This window comes from Clytia hemisphaerica, unplaced genomic scaffold (genome assembly GCF_902728285.1).
Source record: "Clytia hemisphaerica strain Z4C2 unplaced genomic scaffold, Clytia hemisphaerica genome assembly, whole genome shotgun sequence".
NCBI classification, from domain to species: domain Eukaryota; kingdom Metazoa; phylum Cnidaria; class Hydrozoa; order Leptothecata; family Clytiidae; genus Clytia; species Clytia hemisphaerica.
This window is the reverse complement of record NW_027104240.1, coordinates 127,767-154,654: the sequence shown is the minus strand read 5'-3', so window position 1 is coordinate 154,654 and position 26,888 is coordinate 127,767. Positions and strand designations below refer to the sequence as shown.

The 26,888-nt window shown below is 36.2% G+C and overlaps 1 protein-coding gene across 1 annotated transcript; it reads right to left on the bottom strand.

Annotated features, from left to right (window-relative positions):
* On the bottom strand, window positions 1-26,452 carry LOC136816248 (gamma-tubulin complex component 3-like). Its single transcript, XM_067072578.1, has 18 exons — window positions 26,283-26,452; window positions 25,924-25,969; window positions 25,630-25,691; window positions 25,272-25,339; window positions 24,797-24,871; window positions 23,670-24,498; window positions 22,993-23,270; window positions 22,464-22,572; window positions 21,742-21,878; window positions 17,985-18,049; window positions 17,579-17,714; window positions 16,980-17,048; window positions 16,330-16,465; window positions 13,467-13,555; window positions 12,728-12,859; window positions 12,185-12,325; window positions 1,319-1,438; window positions 1-712 (listed from the first exon to the last, which is right to left on the bottom strand). Exons 1-18 carry the CDS (start codon window positions 26,395-26,397, stop codon window positions 521-523), a joined length of 2,799 nt encoding a protein of 932 aa, XP_066928679.1. The 5' UTR covers window positions 26,398-26,452; the 3' UTR covers window positions 1-520.
* Between the last annotated feature and the right edge of the window lie 436 nt (window positions 26,453-26,888).

The window sequence follows — 26,888 nt, the reverse complement described above, 5'->3', positions numbered from 1 at the left end:
ATTTTCAACGTTTTTGGCGAAAATGAATGAAGAATAAATAGAAAAAAATAAAAATTGTAAAAAAATTATCTAATTGTCTAAAGATTGTCAATATTAGCGGCGTTTTGGGTTAAAAGGGAAAAGTAGATGCTCATATTATAAGGTTCAGTCACATGCTCTGGTTTATTTAGCAAAACAGTTCGATGAAAATACCTTTTTTTTCATACAATTCATCTAGTAATTGATTCCTCCCATTTTTTATTAATACAGTAAGCTCCACGGAGTATTTAATGGGAAGATCCTTTCACGAGTTTATCTATTCTTGACGTAATGTTTTATAAGAAGCACCAAAAATAGCCCGGACGTTTGCCACTAGTTTTTTGTTTCAATTCAAAGCTGGTGGCAAACACCAGGTCTTTTTTTGGGTGCTTCCGTATAAAACATTACATCATGAATATCATGATTTCACCTTTAAAATCGCGTTAATTACGCAAATCTCCGCCAAAGTTTCTAGAATAATCAGCAACAAGTATTCACTCGTTCAGAATTTAGTGGTTTCTCCACGGAAGATAGGAACATCCGCTCTCTTTTTCCGGAAACTGTATTTCATTGGTGATCGTAACTTGGGTTCCATTTTCTTATAATGTTCGTTAAAGTCCAATCGGAAACACAAGAAACGTAAGGAGACGTCCGAATGGCTATTCAACATCACTAAGAATTGTTGGAGCATATCCTATGATGAAAAAATAAATCATTTAAAAAATATACACGCTTTTTTGTATGAAAGCCAGTCGATAATGGCTGAAACTTAATCTCATAACGGATCGTCTATTCTACGCATACCACGCTTTGCTCTAAATTGCTATGGCGAATGTGACCATCTGACCTTGTTCTTCAGCTAAAACATTCAGAACCGCGTTGTCTTTTGCTTTAAAGCGAAAGCGGAAGCGAAAGTGGGTTCTAATGTATATGTTTATGTTTGGCACTTGACTTTGGCGATTGTTTAGCTTAAGCCACTCAGTGCGCTCAAAAGCTCATTTAATATTCATCCTAAATCAGGATGACATAGATCATAGCGGTGCACCGACATAGACAAATCCTCTAACGGATACATGGCCTTTAAAGTGAATACGTACGCCGAGTATTAAAATATGCTCGAAGATAAAGCTGAAACGGCTGCAATTTTTTTCCTCATGAAATTCAGGCTTAAATATTTTCAAATGTTCAATTTATAACTCGGTGAAATTTTCCGTGCGTCACCATGACAAATTTAAAGTGTTTCCTAAAGGTAATTACTTGCAGATAAAATCACTTTCGTTTGAATAACAAAACGGCTTACATGATACGATTGGTTGAGCACGCGTATTTGTGCTTTTGCACTTGGTAAAAACGTTTTCTTGAATTCTGCTTGTCTTTTTATGTCAGCCATCGAATCTTCTTCAGTCAAGCCCCAGTCACCCTATAAATGATGAAAAGTAGTTAAGCAAGTTGCCAAAAGAACTGACATCAAAAGGGAATCTTAGGTCAAGCCTCAGTCACCCTGTAAATGATCAAAAGTAGTTCAGCAAGTTGCCAAAAGAACTGACATCAAAAGGGAATCTTAGGTCAAGCCTCAGTCACCCTGTAAATGATGAAAATCAGTTAAGCGAGTTAACAAAAGAACTGACATCAAAAGGGAATCTTAAGTCAAGCCTCAGTCACCCTGTAAATGATGAAAAACAGTTAAGCGAGTTAACAAAAGAACTGACATCAAAAGGGAATCTTAGGTCAAGCCTCAGTCACCCTGTAAATGATCAAAAGTAGTTAAGCAAGTTGCCAAAAGAACTGAAATCAAAAGGGAATCTTAGGTCAAGCCTCAGTCACCCTGTAAATGATGAAAATCAGTTAAGCAAGTTGCCAAAAGAACTGACATTAAAAGGGAATCTTAGGTCAAGCCTCAGTCACCCTGTAAATGATCAAAAGTAGTTCAGCAAGTTGCCAAAAGAACTGACATCAAAAGGGAATCTTAGGTCAAGCCTCAGTCACCCTGTAAATGATCAAAAGTAGTTCAGCAAGTTGCCAAAAGAACTGACATTAAAAGGGAATCTTAGGTCAAGCCTCAGTCACCCTGTAAATGATCAAAAGTAGTTAAGCAAGTTGCCAAAAGAACTGACATCAAAAGGGAATCTTAGGTCAAGCCTCAGTCACCCTGTAAATGATGAAAATCAGTTAAGCGAGTTAACAAAAGGACTGACATCAAAAGGGAATCTTAGGTCAAGCCTCAGTCACCCTGTAAATGATCAAAAGTAGTTCAGCAAGTTGCCAAAAGAACTGACATCAAAAGGGGAATCTTAGGTCAAGCCTCAGTCACCCTGTGAATGATCAAAAGTAGTTCAGCAAGTTGCCAAAAGAACTGACATCAAAAGGGAATCTTCAGTCAAGCCCCAGTCACCCTGTAAATGATCAAAAGTAGTTCAGCGAGTTAACAAAAGAACTGACATCAAAAGGGAATCTTAGGTCAAGCCCTAGTCACCCTGTAAATGATCAAAAGTAGTTCAGCAAGTTGCCAAAAGAACTGACATCAAAAGGGAATCTTAGGTCAAGCCTCAGTCACCCTGTAAAATGATCAAAAGTAGTTCAGCAAGTTGCCAAAAGAACTGACATCAAAAGGGAATCTTAGGTCAAGCCTCAGTCACCCTGTAAATGATCAAAAGTAGTTCAGCAAGTTGCCAAAAGAACTGACATCAAAAGGGAATCTTAGGTCAAGCCTCAGTCACCCTGTAAATGATCAAAAGTAGTTCAGCGAGTTAACAAAAGAACTGACATCAAAAGGGAATCTTAGGTCAAGCCTCAGTCACCCTGTAAATGATGAAAATCAGTTAAGCGAGTTGCCAAAAGAACTGACATCAAAAGGGAATCTTAGGTCAAGCCCCAATCACCCTGTAAATGATCAAAAGTAGTTAAGTAAGATAAACATTTTTTCTTATAAGAACATCCGAAATTTTTGAAGCCTTCGGATGTTCTTAACTTTTTGAGTTTTAAGGCTAAAAATTGTCTTAACATGTTCTTATATTCGAACTTTTGTGAGTATTTCCGTCGATTTTCCTAAGAATTTGGGTGTTTTAGAGTCCGCAAAGCTTTAAAATGTTCTTAGCTTGTTTTTAACAGTTTGGCAATGTTCTTGTATAGTTTGTTCTTATATAAAAACGTGTACAAAAGAAGCATACCGACATCAACATAAGAATCTTTCTATACACCTATGAAACATGAGGAGACAGGGTAATAGTAAGTAAGAAGTTCTAGTATCTTTGAATAGATCTAGACAGATACAGACAAATGACGTCACTCCTTCTTGGGGAACTTGAATCTAGTCTCCTCCTAAAGCTTTAAATTTGATGGGTGTTTGTAGAGGTTGTTGCACTTTTGATTCTGGTATGTGATAAAAGAATTCGGAGAAGGTTGAATTTGACCACGTCTGTTCAGATTTATTTTCTCAAAGAATTAAAGGGATATTGATTAGATAAAGAATTCAACAAATAAGAAAATAAATTTTTATAAAGTACATGTTTTTTTTTAATAAGCATAACGCTTATAAGCATATGAAGGCTCAGATTTGCAGAATTCCTAAGCATAACATGAGCATATATGTCAGCCTAAAATGTTTTTCAAGTGGTAATTTTTATCTGTTTTTGTTTCATTTTTAACTGGTTTGGTAGAGGTCAAGTAAGAAATAAGACATTCCACGGCTAGCTACATTCCACTGCTCCCAAAATCTGAGCAAATTTTTTACAAAATTTCTGAAATTTCATTAAAAAACTTGGCTCTGGGTGAATCATAAGCATGATTCTTAAGCATATAATAAGCACCCGGGGGAGGCACTGGGATTGCGGACTGACGGTATGTGCGGGCCAAAAATTGGCTTTTAAAATTGCACCCTTACAGTGCAGCAAAAATCAGTGAAAATCATACCCTTAGAGTGCATTTTCCCCAAAATTTTCGATCCCTTTCGTGCAAAAAATGTTCAATATTCTAACATTTTTGGTCAAAATATCTAGATTTTTCAAGAATTTTCTGAAATTTCTACCCTTACAGTGCATCTCTAGTTTTTCCGACCCTTACAGTGCATTTTAAACATATTGAAAAAGGTACCCTTAGGACCCGCACATACCCGTCGGTCCTTTTGCCCAGGTGCCCCCCCCCCGGGAATAAGCATAAACTATGCCTGGATGCTTTGAGAACTTAAGCATACACTAGCCTGACCTAGGGGCATACACTTGCTTATAAAAAAAAAACATGTACTCCATATACATAAGTGGAGCTTTTCAATATGTCATACCTAACATAACCTCTTGTACAGAGGAATTATTTTACCTTTTACTTTCATGATATTCAACATTGCAATATCTTCTGACATTACATCACGGACCCAAAAGCTGATTGGTTCTAAGTAACGTAAAATCATTTAATACGTCACATGCAACCAATCAGCTGTTGGGTCCATTGGGCTGTTCCATAAAATTTCCATACAGGGCTGTACAGGGGGGGGGGGGGGTGGATGAACCTTTTTAAGTGAAAACAAATTTCTTGGAAAAGTGTAGATACCCCCTGGAAAATGGCCAAATTTGCAAAAGAATCCTTGGAAAAAATTCTTTTCATGTCTTAAAGTGAGGGTGAACGAACTAAAATCAGCTGTTCACCTACTGGAAATTCAAGAATAACTTTTTACCCCCTTGAAAAATGAAAAACACTTCTTTATACCCCTGGAAATTCTTCTTGGATTACCCCTTTGAAATGTTCGTCCACCCCCTTGTATGGTCATAAAATGGAATGGCCCATTGCAATGGTGCATATCATGAATTCCACAATTGCTTAATGAACACTAGTCATATCCTCTTATTTCATACACCTCTCTTCTCATTGTGAGGAATGCCGATCTTAATTTCCCGACTGTTAAACTTATTTGAAAGACATTACAAGCCCATTGCTATTTAAAACAAAACCCTGCCCCTTGTCTTTGCCTAAGAGTAAATATTACATTAAAATGCGGAGACTCGAAGGTAGAACATTTTGGGGAGTTTTTAAACATCGACCAGAAATGGTGACCACGACCAGCGACCACGACCGGCGACCAGATAAATTTGGGTTATCGAGTTTTTCCTCTTTCTCCACCGTAGAGTCTTTCTCTCATGATCATTTATTTATCGAATTGAAGAGTAAAGCTCACCCCTGTCTCAACTACAGTGATTATAAAGCCACGTGCAAAACGTGTAGAGTAGCCATTTCAAGAATAGAGTGTCAATTTCTATCCTTTTGTGTTTTCGGCATGCATCAAATTAATTAATGGCAAAATTTGTGCTGGAACTTATTTAGAAAGCTTTATATTTGATCATCAGATCAATAAGTCATTTTGACAATGTAAGGACAATAGAATAATTGATGAGATTGATATCTCTAAAACTGGCCTTCCCAGCTTTTTCCTACTGACAATTTCTATCCTTTCATACTAAAGGCATCTCATTCGGTACAATTAAAATATCTGGTGTAATAAAGTTTACAGGCATCACTTAATTGCCCTGTCAATATTTTTGTCAAAAAGTGTCACTTTGTCTAGAAAATGACTGGAAACGTCAAAAGTCACTTTTCGTATGTTCTAGCTAGGGTAATTCGTGGCAGAGAATGTGGTGGTTCATACTTCATGAATGCTCAGTGGTTCATTCGAAAGTCACATCAGGACTCGATTTGGATGTTCTCTACGGTGGAGGAGTGGAGTGAGCAGGTAAACTCGATAACCCAAATTTATCTGGTCGCCGGTCGTGGTCGCTGGTCGTGGTCGCTATTTCTGGTCGATGTTTAGAAACTCCCAACATTTTGCTACTATAAAGAGATATAGAAAATTCTTACCTGCCAAAAAAATTTAAATACAAAGACACAATACAATTTAAATTCTACTAGAAAATAAGGAAGAAAAGATGAAAAATACCAAAAAATTGAAACAATGGATGTTTAAAAAATACCAACAAAATGAGGGGGAGTTGGAACGAGAACGAGTCAATTGTCAGCTTAGCTTGTGCTTAGAAGATAGATATGAAGACATCGCACAGACATTTTTGTCTGTAAAAATAGAGGGAAACATAGAGTCAATATCTTACGTGGATAGCCCACTAATTTAGGACTTTTTAGAACAGTCTTTCGATTGTTTTCACGGTTCCATGGCCAGCCGATTCTGCTATCTATGAACTGAACGGGCCATTGTAAGGTACGGGGATTCGGACTGTGAACCCCTAGTTCGGGGCAATGACCACACTCGTACCAAGAGCCACTTGCATCGTTTTTTTTACTTTACTGGTGGACATGATACAAACCTTTTCAAGCGCTATCAAAATCACAAAAAAACGACTTAAAGGACTGGGTTCCAGTTTGAGAAATGACCACTCGGCCATCGTTCTATAAATAATAATAATTACAAGCACAATAACTCATAGTTACAGGTTCATTTATAACATAAAGAAAATACTCACGACCATAATCTAACCTCTAAGGTTCAATGATAAAGTCGCCGTTTAAACGGGTGCTGACTCCTTCGTACGGGTGAAAGTAGAAGTAGTTTTTTGTTATTGAACTCTAAAAGTCCATCTTAGAAACATTCTAAAGGTTCAGAAACTCCAGAAAACTCCAGATGAAAGATAGAAAAATACAAGATCTACTCACTCGTACGAAGAAGCCACGACCGTTTAAACGATTGGCCGACTCATGCGCATCCCAAGACGATTGGTATTATTGAAGCCGAACAGATCTGGTGCTTGTAAAGTTTGCGCTGGAACGCGAACAATCCTAGTGGCGTTATAATCCCCATAAATCATTTTGAAATCTTTGGGAAGAGATGTGCTAGATTGATGTCTCAGAACTTCCTGGATGAGATTCAATAAATCGTGCGCACCTTGCATACAGATGTACAAAACCAACTCAGCACCGTTAGTGAAAGTCATGTTTAACGCTAAATAGCTTTCACCGCCCTCTACTGCTTTCGAATCATGGAACCAAGATTGTGACGTCACACGGTCATCACCAATCATTTTCTCGTACCCAACCTTAGTCACCAGGCCTAGTGGCACGTCGAAAACGTACGACATTATTGAACCGAACGTAAGGTAAACATTTGCGCCGTACCATTCCGTAGCGCCGTCCGCGTCCAAGTAATAAAACAAGTGCCCGTCATTGGTTAGAATAACCCATCCGCTACCCCGTTTCTCGACTTTCCCGCTCGACGTGACGACAGCGATAACATTTCGTGCTCTCCCTCTCCACAGGTAACTACCGACTGCACATTTTTGACAAGATTCCACGCAGCAGTTATCTCTACAAGTCTTGGAACAGCAACAGCCCATTTTCTCATCGAATTTTTGTTTATGTTTTATAATTTGTATTTGTTCTTTGAAAATAAAATTAAAGATGAGAGTGACAAAAGTAGGCACATGTTTTTTTATAAGCAAGTATATTCTTCGGACTTCGAACTCTGGCAGACGGAAAACTTTCAGTCTCATGTGGAACTGGGCTAGTCTATTTAGTTATTACTCGCAAGAATGTGATTCGTCTTTCTTGCTTGGATCTCACTCATTGGGCCGGTCCATTTTATATCCATACAGGGGGGACAAACATTTCCAGAGGGTAGCCCGACTTAAGTTTTCCAGGGGTAAATGACTGATTTTAGCTCGTCCACCCTCACTTTAAGGTATGAAAAGATTTTCCCCAAGGGTATTTTTGCAAATTTTGCCAGTTTCCAGGGTGTATCCAAACAATTTCAAACACATTATTTATTTACTTGAAAAGGTTCGTCACCCCCCCCCCTTGTATGGTTTTTTAATAGAACAGCCCATTACACCTTCCAATTCTTAGTGGCGCGAAAATACTGGTAATCAAAATACGATTCTTCTCGACGACGGCATCGAAAATACAAGTGTAGGAGTGCTCTTGTGAAAAATTTACACCTGCATTGAAGCGTTAAAGTAACGTCAATTTAGTTTCGCCATTCAAATGCTAAGAACAGTTTGCACTCCACCGTAGGCATCCGAGAAAATGTCTCAAAAGCATTTGCGGGAATTTGCTTAGTTTGATTTAACTGTAGCAAAAAAATACCGTGTGCCGAGATCAAATTTTCCTTGTAAAATCATTTCCAGTCTCCTAAAAAACAGACTGCGCCACGCCAGACCAGAAGTTAGAGAAAAAGCGCCAGCGAAGACGTACAGATGTAGCTTTTTGGACGAATCAAAAAATTAAGAGATAGAACACGTGATAAAAAAGAGAACCAACTCCGTCTGAGTGCCATATGTACGAGACTGGTGGAACCCTTTGATGCTCTTCATACACATTTGGGATGAATTTCCAATGAGCTTTTATGTGTATTTTATTAGCCACGGTAAAGTCTGCGATCGCAGCCGGAGGCGACGCAAAAATTTTTTCCGTAAGCGGCCCAAGACCTTAATTACCGGCCCAAGACCTGGGAAACTTTGCGATTTTTGAGACTTGCTTTTTTTGCCGTATTTTTAGAATTTATATTGGCCCCAGACAGTCTGTGCCACTAACTCGATCGGGAAGATTCTTCCGAAATGGGAGGAACCTTCCCGAACGGGAAATTAACTTGACTCCCGAACGGGGAGATCTTCCCTCTTTTTCACTTACAGAGGACATTTCGATCGGGTTGAAACTTCCTGTTTGGGAAGTTAACGCAGTTTTTTCAAAATTAAACCAAATTTCCACGGTAAAGTTTATTTTTCTTTCGGTGAAAAATCTTAAAATTTGATGCTTTATCAGCTTCAAAAAGTTTCAACTTTCGCCGGTCATCGTACACTTTCGCCGAAGATTCAGTCATTTTTCACCTTCCCAAAGAGGAAGAATCTTCCCAATCAGGAAGAAAAAATTCGACTAAGTTCTTCCCGTTCGGGAAGTTTCTTCCCATTTCGGAAGAATCTTCCCGATCGGGTTAGTGACCTGAATTATTGGCCTAAAAAGTTCTAAAAAACTAGTAGAACACATTCATTAGAAGATCATCAAATTGAAGTACCATGGGAATATAACGGTTCGTTTATCTTCTTTTTCCAAGAAGCAAGTCTCAAATTCGGTAATTCAGGTCTTGGGCCCGTAATTCAGGTCTTGGGCTGCTAAATCAGGGCTTGGGCCGCTTACGGAAAAAAATTTTGCGGAGGCGACCCGAAGGCTCCTCTTTCGATAGCTATCTACCCGAAGGTAGAAGAGGGCGCCACTCTTTGTCCCTAGATTGCTCCACTTACCCTTGATCTTTCTCTTAATTGCTGAGCATCAAGCAGAGAGGCATCAAGTACCATTTTGGAAATCTTTGGTATGACCCGGCTGGGGGTTGAACCAACAACCTTGCGCACCGTGCCGCACCGTAGCCGGATGCTCTACCAATGCACTACGGTCGCTTGGTTGTATCAAAACATTACAATAGAACTTACTTGCTTTCACTTTCGTTCTTAGTCAGAAATTAATGCTGTTTTGAACATTGGGGCTAAAGGGTCGTGGCTTCTTCATAAAGACGAAAGACAGATCTGGACTTATTTCGTACTTTCCAGTCTCTTGTTCGTAGTTTTTCTGACTTTTTGGTTCTTTGAGAGTTATTTTCTATGTTTTCTAACTTACTGACTTAACGACAGATCGCCACCGGTTGGATTCGAACCCACTAAATGCAAAGTTCCGATGTTTAGAAACCCAATGACTTATCCACTGCGCCACGGATCCATGCCAGGAAAGTGTTTATGGCGGCTATTTATATTGTACAAACTACAGACCAGACTGTATTAAGAGAAAATCACAAAAGAGTGCTTGTTTCGAGCTCCAATCCTAACCCTAACTGATAATAACCCAATTCCTAACCAATCTGATACGTAACCACACCCCAACCACACCTATACCCAACCCTACCAGGTCGCCTGCAGGTCCTGACACTATTCCCGCATGCCGGATCCGAAAAATAGATACATGTCTTTCGTCTTTATGAAGAAGCCTTCACCGGGCTAAAGAAGCAGGTCAGATCATCACATGGCGTGGCATGCGCAGAATGGATTATCTGTTGTAAGATTGTATAGTCATCTCGACTAGCCAGGCCGGTCCACTCATACATAAACCACTGCTTTTCTATAGGATTTGGATTTCTGCCGATCAGCTCAAAGTTAATGATTCTTATTTCTTCAAATAGATAATTCAAATCTCCTAATCTGCATTCTTACAAGACTTCTATTAATACACAAGATTCCACTATGAAAAATTCAAGTACACTTTAAAAACATATCACAGAGTCAAATTAAATCTATCCATTTATACGGAAGAAACATTGTGGCAATTTGTAATATTGTGATAAACTGGTACCAACAACAATCAATATTTATTTTTACGATATATTTCGGATATATTTATCCATCATCAGGTCTAAAAGAATAAAAACAGTTAAAAACAGTTATATAGATTTAAAAATTATATAAGGTAAATTTCAAAATAATGCAACGCGTCCCTTCACCATTTATCATTAACGAGGTAATTAGAAAGACAATCATATCGGCAATAAAAAGAGCGTTTACGCCAACAAAAACAGAAACTTTCCATTTTGAGCTCCAAATGATAAACGGTTCTGAAAAAACTGTATAATATTTAAAAAAAATCATTAAAAAATCATACAGGGTGTCCCTAATTAAAGTATCGAGTTTGAACATGCGATTGAGTAGAAAAGTTTGTGTGTGTTATCGCTAAAATATAAGAACGTTCTCCATCACACAGGCTTATTACAAAAGGTAGTTACAACGTATAAATTAATCGTAATGACAAAGAAAAAAGAGGGAGAGCTTAAAATACAATTTTGTGAACACGCACATAAAACTTTCTACTCATAGTTGTGTTTCGACTCGATACTTTAATTAGGGACACCCTGTATAATCTCAATCATTCTCTGCTCATTGCCTTGCTTTCCTGCTCGAAGAGTGATATGAATCAAAACTTAACTGTACATGAGTGTAATAATCAGACGATTTCATATAATGCTGTGACACTTAATCACTTATTGAAACACGTTATTAAGTAATAAAAAACAGAATACTAGAAAGTGTAATACGGATAGTCCCTTCACGTTACAATACAACGTAATCACATTCCAGAGATATGTTTGGGGTAACCAACCAAATCAAATAAGAGCTTGTAAAAACTCCACCTCGTCCCACTTAATCACTTATTGAAACCATGGAGGTATAAAGAAACAGGAGAAGTATGCTATTGTAACCAAGCTCGCCCTACGATTAAAAAAATTACGATGTATGCATGCTCATAATCTCATATATCGTGCATTCTTAATGAGCTTTTTTATCCATAGGTGAAATCCTATTGGCTCATTTAAGCTTTAGAAATTAGATGAGACGAGATTCATTGTTTCTGACATCAGTGTAAGAAAATATTTGGACTAAAAAAAGGCCTGTAAACTTGGCAATCCTTCATCAAATGATAAGATTTTTCGATCAATGTTTTCCTTAAGGTGAACTCTATTGCTTGATACTTTCCTCCAAAATTCTCCAGCGACTTTATGTCTACACATTGAGTCTGAAATCGTGTGTGCTTATAAAGAACTTTTCATTTTCTGGCTTGAGAAAATATTTTTTCAAAACAAAATTGAACGGATAGCGAAATGGAACATAAACTTGCTTCCTGGACGAATTTTTATCTAATTTTCGTATATTAAAAGGCGAGAATCTTCAATACTGATTATTAGAATGTTCATAGCAAACTTTAGTTCTACTAAAAAGTCTTATTTCATCGGGCGAGCTTAGAATTTCTTTTGATACATTTTATAAAAGAAATCAAAAGACTTTAACGACCAATTACCGACATATTCAACTCCTGTTTTTCTTTATACCTCTATGTTGAAACACGTTATTAAGTAATAAAAACAGAATACTAGGAAGTGTAATACGGATAGTCCCTTCACATATTTGGATAAAAGCTTCTTCGTCTAAGAAAATTTTTGAAAAAGTAGCGAAACTTTCTAACGGAAATCAGGAAGGGGCTGAATTTGTATGGTATTTTTCACACCAGGGATAAAATTTTGTCAAATTTCATACTCTCTTAGCTCCATTGGAAGATGGTAACTTTTATTCCTATTGAGTGAAAAAAAATCCTTTTAAGTGGGATCTACATATAGAATCATACGCAATCTAAAAAAACCTTTACTTACTTCAGCAGTTTTTTGTTCAGCTTTTTTCTCCAAAGCTTGTCTCGCTTCTAGTTCAGCCATTGCTGAGGCGTACATATTTTCTTGTGTGGATTGAAATTGGATGATCAAGTCAAAGATGGCTCGTAATTGCGTCAACATGGCCTGAATCAAAGTTCAACGACTAAAAACTTGGTCTGCAAGTCTTCAACATTATTTTGAAAGTTTTCTCAGTTCATGACCAAGTTAACGAATACTCATCTTGGTGGGATTGGTTTAGTATCATTTAGGACGATGAAAGAATCTCTTAAACTGCTACAATCAGTGCTATATAATATATTGGCACCAGCCTCAAAAAACCACTGGATTTACTCACTTCCCTCTCCTAAATCCCCTCCCCCTAATTTCAATGATTGAAGAAGGCAACAGGGCTGCAGACTCAACCATTGAAGCTTGGGGGGAGGGGAAATAAGTTGTAACATCAAAAATCAGTGCTTACTGCAAAATATTATTGCAGTGATTGTAGTAAATATTGTTCTTTATAAAAAAAAAGGTTTTCCACCTTACCCTTGATTCGTTATCCATAAGAGCCCTTGTCATGACTTGTGTCAAGAAAGTGTCATGTGCTTCGATCACGTGATCAAGATCTTTCGCTTCGTTGATTTTCACCAGTAGCTCTTCCCAACAACACTCCAATACCTAAAGTACGAACGAAGTAGGACTGTCAATAATATGATATAGAGAAGCGGTAAGTAAGTAAGTCTGCGATCGCAGTCGGAGGCAACCTGAAGGCTCCTCTTTCGATAGTTCATCCGAAGACGCCACCTTTACTCCCTGCCATTGACCCGTTTCTTCAGTTGCTGTACATTAATCAGAGAGACATCAAGTATTTTGAGAACTTGTGTTATGACCCGACCACGGATCAAGCACACAACCTTGCGTATCGTAGCCGAAGGTTCTAGCTTTGCACTACGTCAAAATACGGGTAAATCTTATAATGGGATTCATGAGATTGTTATGTGACTATTCAAGGTTTTTATGTAATTTCAAGGCTTTTCTTTTGATTATTGGAATTCTTTTGGAGTGCTAGAGAATTTAGAGTATTGATAGATTTTTCGCATCTTTTTGAGATTTTTGAATTATTTTGCGGATGTTTGGTACAACTTCCTTTCAACATATTTTTAACGTCTTTAACACATTTTAATTTTCCAACAATGTTTTGGAGAAGTGCTGAGAAATATCTAAGTCCATCCGATATGACTATGAGACGGCTTATGGGGGGGGAGAGGTTAATCAATAATGTTACCTCAAAAGTGATGAAATATTGCATTTGATGTATGAAATGGACCATTTCTGCTTCTAAACATTGACTTGCATGAACGATGGGTGATACCTCTGATAGAAATAAAAAAAGAGAATTTTTTGTTATAACAATTTACATATCAACCCGGTTACCATAAGAAAGTTAGTCTGAATCACAGACCTATACAAAACCACTGGTGGACTATAAGAAAGTTAAGTAGTCTGAATCACAGACCTATACAAAAACACTGGTGGACTATAAGAAAGTTAAGTTAGTCCGAATCACAGACCTATACAAAACCACTGGTGGACTATCAAAAGAGTCCACTGGAACAACCCTATAGTACCTGCCCAGCTGGCACACAACGTTATTTCAACGTCCATACAACGTTCACAACGTCCATATAACGTTAGAAAAACGTTAAAACAACGTTGTGTGCCAGCTGGGTGAAAAAAGCAGTACAGATCTGTTGATGAGGTCCAAATTCCACTTTTCCTTTTCCTTTTCACTACACCCGTTTTTAGTAATAAGTTGGAGATTTGATATTTCACAGAAAAGTGTTACCAAGGGGTATTTCGGGTCCCATATCTTATTCCGAAGGACTTTTCTGTTCGCCTTGAAATTTAACAAACTTCTTAACCTAAGGTTGAACTACCACTGGTGTAAAAATGAACGTTATAGCATAAGTAGAAAAAAGCTCAATTTTTACAATCGCAAATTTAACCGCTAAAAATCGCGAATTTTTAACCAAAAATACATTCAAATATAGCGCTTTTGATTCTCTAAAACAAGCAAAACAAGCAACATGCTGAATGGACCTACCTAATGATTAACATCAGATGAAAATAAGAAAAAAGTGACAATAATTGTACAAAAATTCAGAATGGAAAAATAAAGCTTAAACCTTTTAAGCTGTTTTTGGCCCAAATTTGCCCAAAATAATTTTCCTTAAAAATCTGGCTCCGTCACATTTTATGCATTGCCATTTTGCATCATTGTTCAAAAAATCAGAAAAAAATAATGAGTCAACATTGTTAAAAGCTATATTTTCTTATTTGGTTAAAGGGAATTTCCCCCAAAATACGAAAATCCGTTTTTTAAGGCGAATAATAATTTTCCGGGAAAAACCACTTCAGCCAATCTTTAGAGAATCTTGCCCTCCATCTTTGTACAAAAAATCAGAAAAAAGTAATGACAGGATTTTGCACAAAGTCCAAAAAACCCTATTTTTAGGTAGTTTTTGGCCCAAATTTGCCCAAATAAATTTTTTCTCAAAAATCGGGCTCCGTCACGTTCTGGGCATTGCCATTTTGCATCATTGTGCAAAAAATCAGAAAAAACTAATGAGCCAATCCTGAGAAAAGCTGGTAACAGAAGGACGAACGAACGAACGGACGAACGGACATGGGTTAATTTATAGAACCTCCACCGGGGCACCCGAAGGTAGGTCCAAAAATTTTCCATAATTATATTTGACTATCAACAGTTACAGGCATTCTTGTTTCCACTGCCAATTATATCTGGACAGACTTTAGATGCTGAATGGACCTACCCGATGATGAAAATTAGATAGCAATAAGGAGAAAAATGAAAACAATCAGTCAGAAAATATAGCGTTCAGCGAAATTGCATAAAGCATTAAATTTTATCATTGATTGTTGATTGGGGGAGAGGGAAGGGGAGTAGAGAAAAAAATAGAAAGTTCCGGATGCAAAAATCAGTTTTATTGACAATTGAATCATGCTTGATGGTGGGCATTATTATCAATAATGTTTTTGTGTGAAAATAAGTGATACTTTTACGGACCTACGTCTAGTTATGCATTTAACACATATATAATTGATATCTACGTGAGTGTGACCATTAAACAATCATTCAGAACAAATAGTGACGATCTATTAAAATTAGTCGTTTGTTTAATTCAAAAAAACTTTTAGAAACCAAAATTTCATGCTCTTGAAATATTCTTTCATATTCAAGACTTCGTGACAAAAGAACATCTATCTCATCAAAAAATTGAGTAACTTGGCTAAGAACATTGATGTATGCTTATATTAATAGTGGTTCTTATAGATAAACATGCGTTTTTTGAGCTGAAAAATTCGTTTTTTGCCAAAATCTGCTTGAGTCATCTTTTACCTACTTTCATGCAAAAAATCTGAAAAAAACAATGATCAAATATTTCACAAAGTCCAAAAAACCCGTTTTTTAGCCGTTTTTTTTGCCCAAATTTGCCCCCCCAATTTTTTTTTCGAAAATCGGGCTCCGTCGCATTCGAGGGTTTATAGCTACACATCTTTGTGCAGAAAAAGCTAATGAGCCAATCTCGAGAAAAACTGGTAACTAACGAACGAACGAACGAACGAATTTATAGGACCTCCACCGGGGTAGGTCCAAGAAACAAAGAAATGTGTGGAAAAAGTCCAATGAAAATCTGCAAAAACGACGATTTCCGGCATATTTCTGGCATTTTCGGCCGGAAAAAAGTTTTTCTCAAAAATCGGACGCGGCCATGTTTTGGGCATTGTTAATACGCATCTTTGAGCAAAAAATCTCGAGAAAAGCTGGTAACAGACGAACGGACGGACGGACGAACGGACAACGGTAAATTTATAGGACCTCCAGGTAAGTCCAAAAATGCAAGAAGCGACGTATAATAAATTACGTAGAGGAATCTTCCTTTTTACAATGGAATCGAAAGTAAGACTCATTAACCCCCCTCCTCATCATAAATCTCCCTCCCCGATCAGGGAGCCCCCCCCCCAGCATTTGAAAAATAAAAAAAATATCAGCCCATCATAAATTTGGCAAAATTCTAAATCCTTCAAAGTTTGATGGAGGGGTATGAAACCATGCAGACGCTCACCTGGAAGCTTTTGTAAAAATCGACTGCTGCTCATTTGATTTTTCCATATACCAGTCAAACAATATTCCATACGCTTGGCGCGCCATAAGAAATTGAATATTCGCAGGTAATGTAAAATGACTTCTGGAGTGAATACCTGTTTAAACAATAACAATATTATCATCAAAATTACAGTATATTACTAAGAGCTTTCTATGATTAAAAAGATTAAATAGGCCTTTTCATAAATCACGTCACGAATAACACTTGCCTCGTTTTGAAACGATTACCAAGGTCAAGGTGATTATCTCCCTTTAAAACCTTAAATCATACATATTTCGTTGGGAATAAGTTGTCATAGCTTTATTTCGACAACGAGGCAAGCGTTGCTCGTGACGTAATTTATGAAAAGGTCTATTACAATCCTAACGCAATTTTTTAATTCTCCGCTTTTTTTAAGGTGGGGGAATTTTCCTATTATAGATGTTAAAACAATTTCTGATTACGAGCAACTAAAGAATTGAAGAAAGTAAATACTTTTTAAAATCATCTTGTTTTGTTGTTAAAGATTCAGTTTAGACACTGTCCTGATATGAAATATGTGTCTGATATGAAACGAAAACACTTATGTAAAAACAAAACAGGGGAAGCTTTTCGTAGGTTGTTCTTACCGTAGAGATCGGGCCATCGACATGATAGTCCAAACTAAAGACGTCCCATCCACAATCTCCTGGCGAAATCTATGAATCAAGATAAATGAAATTTAACAATTAAATAAATAATCAGCTTATTCCCGTTTGTTTATCGCTTCGTAGTACACTCTGTCTGTGCGCATTGTCTATTTGATAAAAAAATTCCCGTACGGAGTTCTCTACGATGAAGTATGATTTATAAATAGCAACACTTCTCTCCTCGTCTCCCCTCTCTCACCAACACTCCATTGCAGCGGTCGGTTTGAAAAATCTCAAATGAGAAAAGACCATGACAACAGACCCTCTACGGCAATGAATTTTGAAATAAGCCGTAGATACTGGGTTTTTGTATAGACAAGGTTCAACAAGGCCTGATATAGCATTTGACATCCTAACTACCCAAAAACAGTTATATAGAAGAACTCGGAAAAATAAAGCAGATTCTCTATATCTCGAACATGATCCGGCAATTTGTTCAGATTAAAGAGCTCGTGTTGTAGAGATTCGTCTGTATGAGTGTTTGGGTTGTGTGTGAGCTAAACGGACAAAACAAATGTATGCAGAGTTGTTTATTATACCTCCAAGAGACGACAATCTAATCTTTTGAGTGATTCTGGGTCATCAAATTGTGCATTGGTCGCCCGTATGGCCGCTTCTAACAACCCCGTCAAATTGTGCATGTATAATGAGTGAGCTGGACGAACCAAGTCAGGCCTGTAGATGACAAATATAAAGAAAATGTTACGACAATATATTTTCAACGCTAACCACTGCTATGGTATCATGTTCAGTTTCTTTCTTTTTAATAATTATTTTAATTTGGTTCGGTTATCAAGTAAATCAGTCATTTAAGGGCAGACAAATCTAATATTTTCCTATTTCTAGTTTTATTGGCTTAAAACGATCATATGTCGACATTTTGTTTGCTTAAATTTATTTCGAAATCTACTGATTGAAACTTATATACATTGAGGAAAAACTCACTCTAAAAGGTCCATCAGATGACGAATGAAATCTCCTTGACCGAGTAACAAATATCTTCGCATCGCCTGTAGAAAACAAAAGAACAATTCCAACGGTAGTAAAATCTTCTTAGAAGTCAGGACAAAAATTTAGAAAATAACCTGTTTTGGCAATCTTCCCAAAAGTTTTTTATTTCCCAAATTTTAAGATTTTGGGACCCTGTCCAAATTGAAGTTTCTGCTGTTTCAAATGACGTTCAAATGACGTTCTTAAGTCATCTTCTGTATTCACCAGGAAGTTTCAAAAAGAGTTACTAAATTGAAATTTTCCTCTTTGGCTGCTCCCTACATCGTAAAAAGATATCAACAAACGACAAATCAATCATAAAATTTACTATAAAATTTACTATAAAAGAGCATCATTTCAATAAAGTCAAAAGTAAATCATCATCTTAACAACATTTGATCCAGCGAAAATGAAGTCCTCGATCGTTTGGGTGGCTTGCTTTATTGCATGTAAGAACTTATCTCATTTTTTAGTTTGACGGAGAGTTCGAGAGCTCGACACTACAACAAAATAATTACCTTATCGGCCAAAACTTAGGCGATCTTAATTTTAGTCGGCCTTAATTATTAGTCGGCCCTAATTTTAGTCATCTCGTCAAAATTTAGTCACTAAGGGCCGACTAATAATTAAGACCGACTAAAAATTTGGGCCATTTCTAAATTTACAAGCAGATGGAAAATAGAAGAAAGCTTAAAATACTGGAAAATAAGTAAAGCTTAATTAAAAACTTTTAATTTGGCCAAGATTTTTAGTCGGCCCAAATTTTAGTCGGCCCAAATTTTTAGTCGGCCCAAATTTTAGTCGGACAAATTTTTAGTCGGCCCAAATTTTAGTCGGACAAATTTTTAGTCGGCTCTAATTTTAGTCACCAAGCCAAAATTTAGTCACTTAGGGCCGACTAAGTTTTCGCCGATAAGGTATACAAAGTATTAAATTTTTGAAAGAGTTTAAACCCTTTGAGCCACGAGGAAAAGTTTTCTCCAATTAGATCTACCAAATAAAATATACTGCTCCATGCATAGCAATGAGCACTCTGTTGAATCTACAATAACAAATCTTTAAATGTCATATTATTTCTCTCGTGTCTTTACTAGTCACAAACGCAAGAAGTTTTCGTCAAAGTTCGGAAAGCGAAATGGATTGTCCCGATTCATTATGTGATGAAAAACTTATCGGTGCTTTATTTAGATTAAGTGAAAAACATCCAAATTATTATGTGACTTGCGCAAACGAAGGAGCTATATGCAGAAAGTGTCAAAAGCCTTTGGCGTTCGATACAAGTATTGTTACATGCATAAACGACATTAAAGAATCATCAACTACAATGGGCCATTTTACCACTCTTACGACGACCACCCCAACAACATCAACGATCACAGCTAAGACCACAAATACACCGACCACCTCAAAGAAAACACGGACCGTCGTTAATACCACAATCAAAAAGGTTCCAGTATCGACCACTGATAGAGCAACTGAAATTGATTGTGAGCATTTATTTAATTTCATTCGCCATTTCTAAAGAACACCTCTTTTCTAGAAATGAATGCGCTTTTATCTTGCGTCTATTTAAAAAATAATCATGTCAAACTACATTTAAATCATAAGTTTTGCATATCATACAGTCAATCAGTTCAAAAATATTAACCTAGAAACAGCACCAACAAGTCCCCGCAAATAGCTACATCGGGAAGATTCTTCCATTTGTTTTATGGCTCAAAATAAGAACAGGATAAGAACAATTTATGATTTAAATGGCAACAAAAATAAGAACATCCAGGCCCCAACATAAATCGAGGTATCGATTAAGGTTTAACAAAACCATTTCAATCTTAATTCTCTTATTTTAGGTCCAAGCATTTTATGCAAAGGGAAGCCAAATCTGTGCTTTATTCCAACTGAGCGACAAGAAACCACAATATTACGTCCAATGTTCGAATGGAATCGCTTTTTGCCACCAGTGTCCACCCAACATGCATTTCAAAAACAAATTTTCTGTCTGTATAAGAAACTGGCCGTTAGGAAAGCGATAATATACCCGTGCTGCAACATTTACTTTGTTCAAATTTTAGTCACCAAGCCGAAACTAAGTTTTGGCCGATAAGGTAGTTGTCGGCTTCATCTCATTGGTACAGAGGAGATTAAGTATCAATTAACTATTTTTTACGACATCTCACTTATATAATATAGAATCGCATCACTTATCCCTCATAAATAGATTGTAAAAAAGCATATCGATTAAATCCAACTAATTAGAAAGTACACAATTCAACTTTTCCACGGGACTTATTATTTCTTAGGGAATGGCAGGAGACCTCCCTTCAACGATTTAGAACAATTTTTTGAATAATTATGATGAAAACCCCAATCTTATCGGAATGTTTTCGTAAATAGGTACTCTTCAACAAAGCAAATGACGCCGGAAAGAAAAAACGTTATTGAAATGAATGAATCATGAAAATACAACTCCGAAGCTGAACAATAAACTAATCATAACATGCAGTAATATTAGTTTAGTCTGTTAGACCAAAATATCATAACAATACTTCAGTTTGTGAAAAAAGCATGAAACTTGGCACAGACATGCACAATTGTATTATGAACAAAAAAATTGACAGAGACACGTCTGAAAACCACGTGACTGCTGACGTCAGCACTTTTTTGCTGACGTCATGAAAATTTTTTGAAGGTATCCAAACCATCAAGTATTATATACCATTGGAAAGGAAATTCAATTCTGAACAACCTTTTTGCTTACAGTTTTCGCTGAAAAAGAAGCCAATAAAAGTTAGAAGCCTCTGAAGTTGACTTGTGACGTCATCAAAAAATTTTCAAAAAACTTATAATTACAAACCACCAAGTATTATATACCGTTGGAAAGGAAATTTCATCCTGAATAACTTTTTTGCTCACAGTTTTTCATGAAATGTCAATAAAAACTATTGAGTGTGTTTTGTAACATGGTTAAAATCGCAAAAATTTAGGGTACAAAACTAATGGACGTCTAAAGACGAAAGAGGATGCTTTTAAATGCATCTGTACTTGCTTTGTTGCTAAAATGTTAGAAAAACATTGCATTGCTGTAGAACAGAACAGATTAAAAGAAATTGCATTGCCTCAAAAAGTGTTTGCTGTTGTTTGGAAGGAACCAATTTGCACACGTGAAGTATTATAGTATTAGAATGTAATCTTGCTATCAGCTACGTATAAATTCTTTAGCGTTAATTTTTATTTCAGCTATTCGTTTAGCTTTTTGAAATAGTAGAGAATAATGTAGAAGGTAAAAGATATCAAAATGATTATATGATAATATTCTTTAGAGTAGGAAACGACTTTAGCACTACTCGACGAGGGTCAATTCATAATTTAAAGAAACTTTTCGTTGAAACATGTTTTCACCCACATTGATTCTTGGTACCATCAGGGTGCAACTTTAAAAAAAAACTCCGATCAGAGAATTCGCCTGGGTTTGGTGGGAAAAAGCTCTCTTTTAAAGAGCTCCTCATTTAAAAATTTGAATTTTTCCGAGTTAATAAGACGTTCCTTGGTAAAGTAAGATAACATAAGAGTTGAATAGTTTTACAAATACCTAATTTGCGTAAGTCCAAATATTATTAGCGTCGTCGTAACAAGGGCCGCCGTAAAAGCTGTTGACATCAAATTAGGGCAGAGTATACTATAAGGACTGAAAAATGTAACAAAGGAAACATACCTTTAAGTGATCAAGAAGCTTATATTGTCTGAACAGAACATCAAGTAAATGCTTGCTCGTGTTTTCGTACACCAAATTGATAACATCCAGAAGTGCTGAGCTACTCAAATCGTCCACACGTAACCGCTCATCAAATTCTAAAGAATGAATATTAAGACATCGTACAAGGGATTATGAAATAGGTTGATATTTTTAAGCCCTTTTTGCTTAAGGAAAACCTTTTTTGCTTTAATTTTTTCCCAAAAAAAATCAAAAAAGTTCCAGGAATTGAAACCAGTATTATGTTTCATCGTTAAACCCGAAGTTCTATTCATATCTATTATATCTATTATATCTAGACCAAAAAAATCAAAAAAGTTCCAGGAATTGAAACCAGTATTATGTTTCATCGTTAAACCCGAAGTTCTATTCATATCTATTATATATAGACCATTTTCTTAACATCCACCCTGAAAAAGAAAACGTTTATTTTAAAATCGGAGGGTTGTAAATAATACATCTTCCCCGATCGCGCCGTGAAAGAATTAAGGAAGTTTGTTTGTATGTAATTGTTAATCGTTGACACAAAAACAAATAGCTACTACAAGTTAACCTATTTTCAACTTATATAGTTCTTAAATAAGGGCGACACAATCAATGTACACTTTACATATTCTACTGTAAATTCGGGCTAAAGATATAAACGAAAGAAATGAAAGGAGAGAACAAAGTAGAGGTCATACCGGAATCTTCATCAGGGTCAGACGGTTTGATGGCTGAATGTCCGAAGATTGGTGATCGGTCTTCGCACACAACTCTTATGAAATTAATCGATTTTCCAATGTTCAAAATCTGGTGTGAAAGAGAAGTGTTTTATCAGGCTTTATAATCAAATAACTAACACGTATATATTTTCTAATATTATGAAGTTGTCTCTCACTAATTCGAAATTGAACGGAGAATCTTATTTGTTCGAGTTACAGAGAGATTCAAATTATAGAAAGTATATCAAGAGTGAGAATTAGACTCACTGACTGTGAATAAGTTCGAATTATCGAAATATTTGATTAATAGAAGTTATGCTAGGAAAAATTAACATTTTGATGGCTGAAATTGTACTCTGAAGTTAATTCAGATTTCTAGATTTCTTCTATTAAAATTTTTTATAACAAACTATAAGAAAAAGTAATGGAGAATTCAAATCTTAGCAATAACTTAATGACATTCAAGACTTGACTTTTGGTTCTAAAATAAAACAAAATCTAAACATACCTTAGTCGCTAATTCATTCGGGATGAAACTGGGCAACATCTGTTTCCTGATACTGTATTTATCATACCAAAGCTTCTCGTTTCGAACAGCTGGGTCAGCTGCCACGAAAAACTCATTGTAGTTGTCCTGGAGTTCACCCTCGAAAATCCATCGTTCGATGATGCTACGTATTGGGTGAGAAACAACGTGTAGAATGTGACGAACCAACTTAGCGATAAACGGGTCACCGGTCTGCGTGTGCGAGTAAATTGCAGAGAGCAAGGAACCACCTTTCTTCCCTAAAAATGTAAAGTATGGATTCTTGGTTTTTCATTTTCTGAATATATTTTTGCGAAACAACAATTTAGAATATTTGGCGTGGATTTAATTTAGCGAGTTAAATCTTGTGCTATTTCTCGAATTTTATTTTCGCGAATACGGCTAAAATTCACGAAAACACGAAATTAAATCTATATAAAAAATAACTTTAACTAACTATAAATCAAATTACCAAAAGTTGACCAAAAAAACAATTTTCAGTTTCATTCTATCAATTCCGGACACATTTTATCAACTCACAAATATAACGAAAAATTCTCTACAAAATCGCAGTACTCCTACTCGTGACTACAGTATTACTAGATTTTAATTCAAAAAACACTATCATTGTACTAGCTAAAGACGACGAAGTTCCCTACCTTTACAAACATCTACAAGAGTAGCCAAAGCCTTCATACGAAGCAACGGATCATACGTCCAAATCATAAGACGTCTCAATGTCAACCCACTACCAGACGCCATATTCCCATCCTCTTGGTTGTCTTGGCCTTCTAGCACAGCTACCAGTCGATAATATTCCGTCAATTCTTTTTGAATAGCTGCACAAAAGCTTTGGCCTACTAGACCAAGCGCTTTATCACCAGTACGCGCGCTCAAGAATTTTTGTACGCGACGGAAAAGCCAACCAAGCTCAGCTAGTTTCCCAACTAAATCCCTTATGGGGAGTGATATACCAATGTCTTTGTTTATTTTGTATGATTCCGTTGTTGCATCAAAACGTATGATACGTCCTTCGATGCCTTGGAACACGTAAAGAACGTCACGAAGCAAAAGTTTTTCCGTCACTTCGTACAGCGTGCCGTCGGCATTAGCGGCAAAACACTTCGACAACAAAGGATTGACGACTTCTTCCTGTTTCACCTTTTGGTCTCGATAACTTGATTCCATCTCAAGTGTATGACTCATACTCTGCCTGACAACCATTGACCGTGACACTAACGCAGCAAGGTCTGCCGTGTCTCTATCTTTTGACGTCGCCGTCTTATTTGCACGGAACCGTATCCCGATATCAGCAGCTTCATTCTTTAGACCTGATCTCGGTGCAAATGATGTTTGGTCCGGGGTAGGATCGCTTGTCGTATTAATTGAACCACCGTATCCACTACTGCTGGTAGTGTTATTTCTGGATGATATATTCAATCTTGTCGTATTGTTAAGTGTGTCCAGAGTGCCACCAAAGTACTGAGTCTAAAACAAACAGGAATATGAAATTATGAAAGTATTACATTCACCACCTACATTGGCGGAATTACATTCTTCCTTTCTCAAAGGGGCCATAAGAGACTTAAGCGAGATAAAGGTCACTTTATTTAGGATTATTATAGCAAAATCAAACGACAACATGAAATAGTCTACTTTTTCCTCTACCAATATAAACTTTATTTTTTAGAATCATATCATGGCAGAAAATTCAATTATTGAAGTTATTTACTAATAGTTTTATATTGAGAAATTGAGAGTCTTTTGAGTAGAAAACTCAACAAACCTGATCCTTGGCTTTGGGGTCTCTAGCAAGTGTTTGCAGCAAATAAAGGATACCAAACCGGTTTTTTAAGATATCCTGGTAAAATAAACGAATTTCAAGGTTATGAAACGCCACACCTTATAAAACGGGGGTCAATACCTAAATCAATGGAACATTAACTATTGAGAAAGTTGCGAGTTATCATACAAATATATGGTGCACATATAAGTCACTAACAGTACTACAGTGAAACGCTTTCGGTAAGTAAATGGCAAAGTAACTATTGTGTCAATCAAGTCACGAGTCGGTCGTACTTTTAGTAAACGATCGGAAAAATATGCTTTAAGTTTAGTGCTTGAATAGAAAACAGTGGTAAAACCTTTCTGCTTGTTCAAATTCGCCCTATTTCAAGTTGTCGGTCTAGATGTGGAAAGATGAATCACTAGTATTTTCAAAAATATTCTCAAAGCGACTATTATTATTATTAATAACTTACCAGGCTTTGGAGCTTCGAGTGCAGCTCTGAGAATATAGCAGCATCTGTTTCCCTTCCTTGTCTTGCAACTAAAGAAAAAGAAGAAAAGTTACAAGTAAATAAAATAAAAGATGCAAGCAACTATTTTCAAGTTTTCTTCTATCTTACAGTCAGACAAGTTTTGAAATAAAGTAAAACATCTTGTAAGTTTATCTTAGCATTGTCTCAAACGATTTACACTTGAGGGGGGGGGGAGTGATCCGGAAAAAATATCAAACTTATTGAAACTACATAAATTTTCTATTGACAGTGTGAAAACAGTAAAATATCTTGAAGTGAAAAATAGTTAACTTTTCTGGATATATCCGAGTGAACTTACGACTTCGTTTAATCCTCTGGGATACTTGGAATTCATCTGTAACAGTTGGCGAGGCAAAACGACTGAAAAATCAAGTTAAAAGTTTTCATGTAGTAGCTACTTAGCAGATACGTTTCATCCTACTGACAGAGTAAATTTGGTACAATTTAAGTTTGTCACATTTGTTTCATTTCACTATTCAATTAAAATTAGCTCTAAAATTCGGTGATTTAAGAAAAATGCGCCAAATTACCAGAAACTTCTTCATTTTAAATCAAAGTAGATTGTAAGAGACATGACAACAAATAAGGATACCTTCCAATCAAACGAAGTGCATATTGATATTGTTGATCAAACACATCTAAAAATAATTAAATTTATGATAAAAATCCATAATAAATATTACAAAAGTCAAAAGATTTACTATTACTTTTTTTAAACCATCAAAAAACGACATATCACTATAAATGACTTTGTGAAAAAAACTAAAAGACATCAAATTACAGCAAATACTGGTCGGTCACTTCATAAGTTAGTTTGTCAATACAAACAAAAACGTATATTCCAGTGAAGAACTTCATCTGAAAGAAATATAGTTCTCCACTTTGTGATGCAGCCACCAAACGAACGCTTTCATTTCACTCATGCCCTGGAAGAAAAAGAATCTTTCCTACCTTCAGGTATAGATTTCTTTCCACTTTTACCAAGAATTTGTCTGCATAATAAAAATAACAAACTTGTTGGCGAATTTGGATCAATCTTGTTTGTGCTACCACCTGTTGATGCCATTTTGTTTACTTTTTAATATCATTTCTTTTATTATATTAATTTTTTTAGTATTCCTGAAAAATATAAAAAAGTTCTTTTGTAGATCCTTCTCACTGCCCCTCACAATTCAATGTTGGGAAATAAGCCTAGTAGTATATAGGAGACTAACTGATCCAATAGTTCAAGAAAACAGAACGCACTAAAGAGCCTAGTTATTATTTTCTAAGAAAGAGTGATGAAGTATTATAAATTCTATAAATTTATTGCAGTATTTACAGTGAGTCAATTAAAGAAAAATAATTACAAAAATTATATTAAAAACTATTCTCCATCCATCGAAGGACAAATAGGCATCAAAAAGGCACTATACAGATAATCATGATCAATTCTCAGAATTTGTCGATAAATAATAGAGTAAGTGAAAAGCTTTAGTTTAATCGAGAAGCTTAGTTTTCTTGAGCGTTATACTCCAAATAATTAAGGTCAACCATGAAACTGAATTTTTAACATCC

What these genes read in the sequence shown, in the direction of transcription:
- LOC136816248 (XM_067072578.1), bottom strand. Translation starts at nt 26,397, where the DNA reads ATGGCATCAACAGGTGGTAGCACAAACAAGATTGATCCAAATTCGCCA. An exon ending in TCTTGTAGATGTTTGTAAAG is followed by an intron (nt 23,271 to 23,669) that starts GTAGGGAACTTC and finishes TTACATTTTTAG; the next exon opens with GGAAGAAAGGTGGTTCCTTG. An exon ending in ATTTTTACAAAAGCTTCCAG is followed by an intron (nt 13,556 to 16,329) that starts GTGAGCGTCTGC and finishes TATTTCTATCAG; the next exon opens with AGGTATCACCCATCGTTCAT.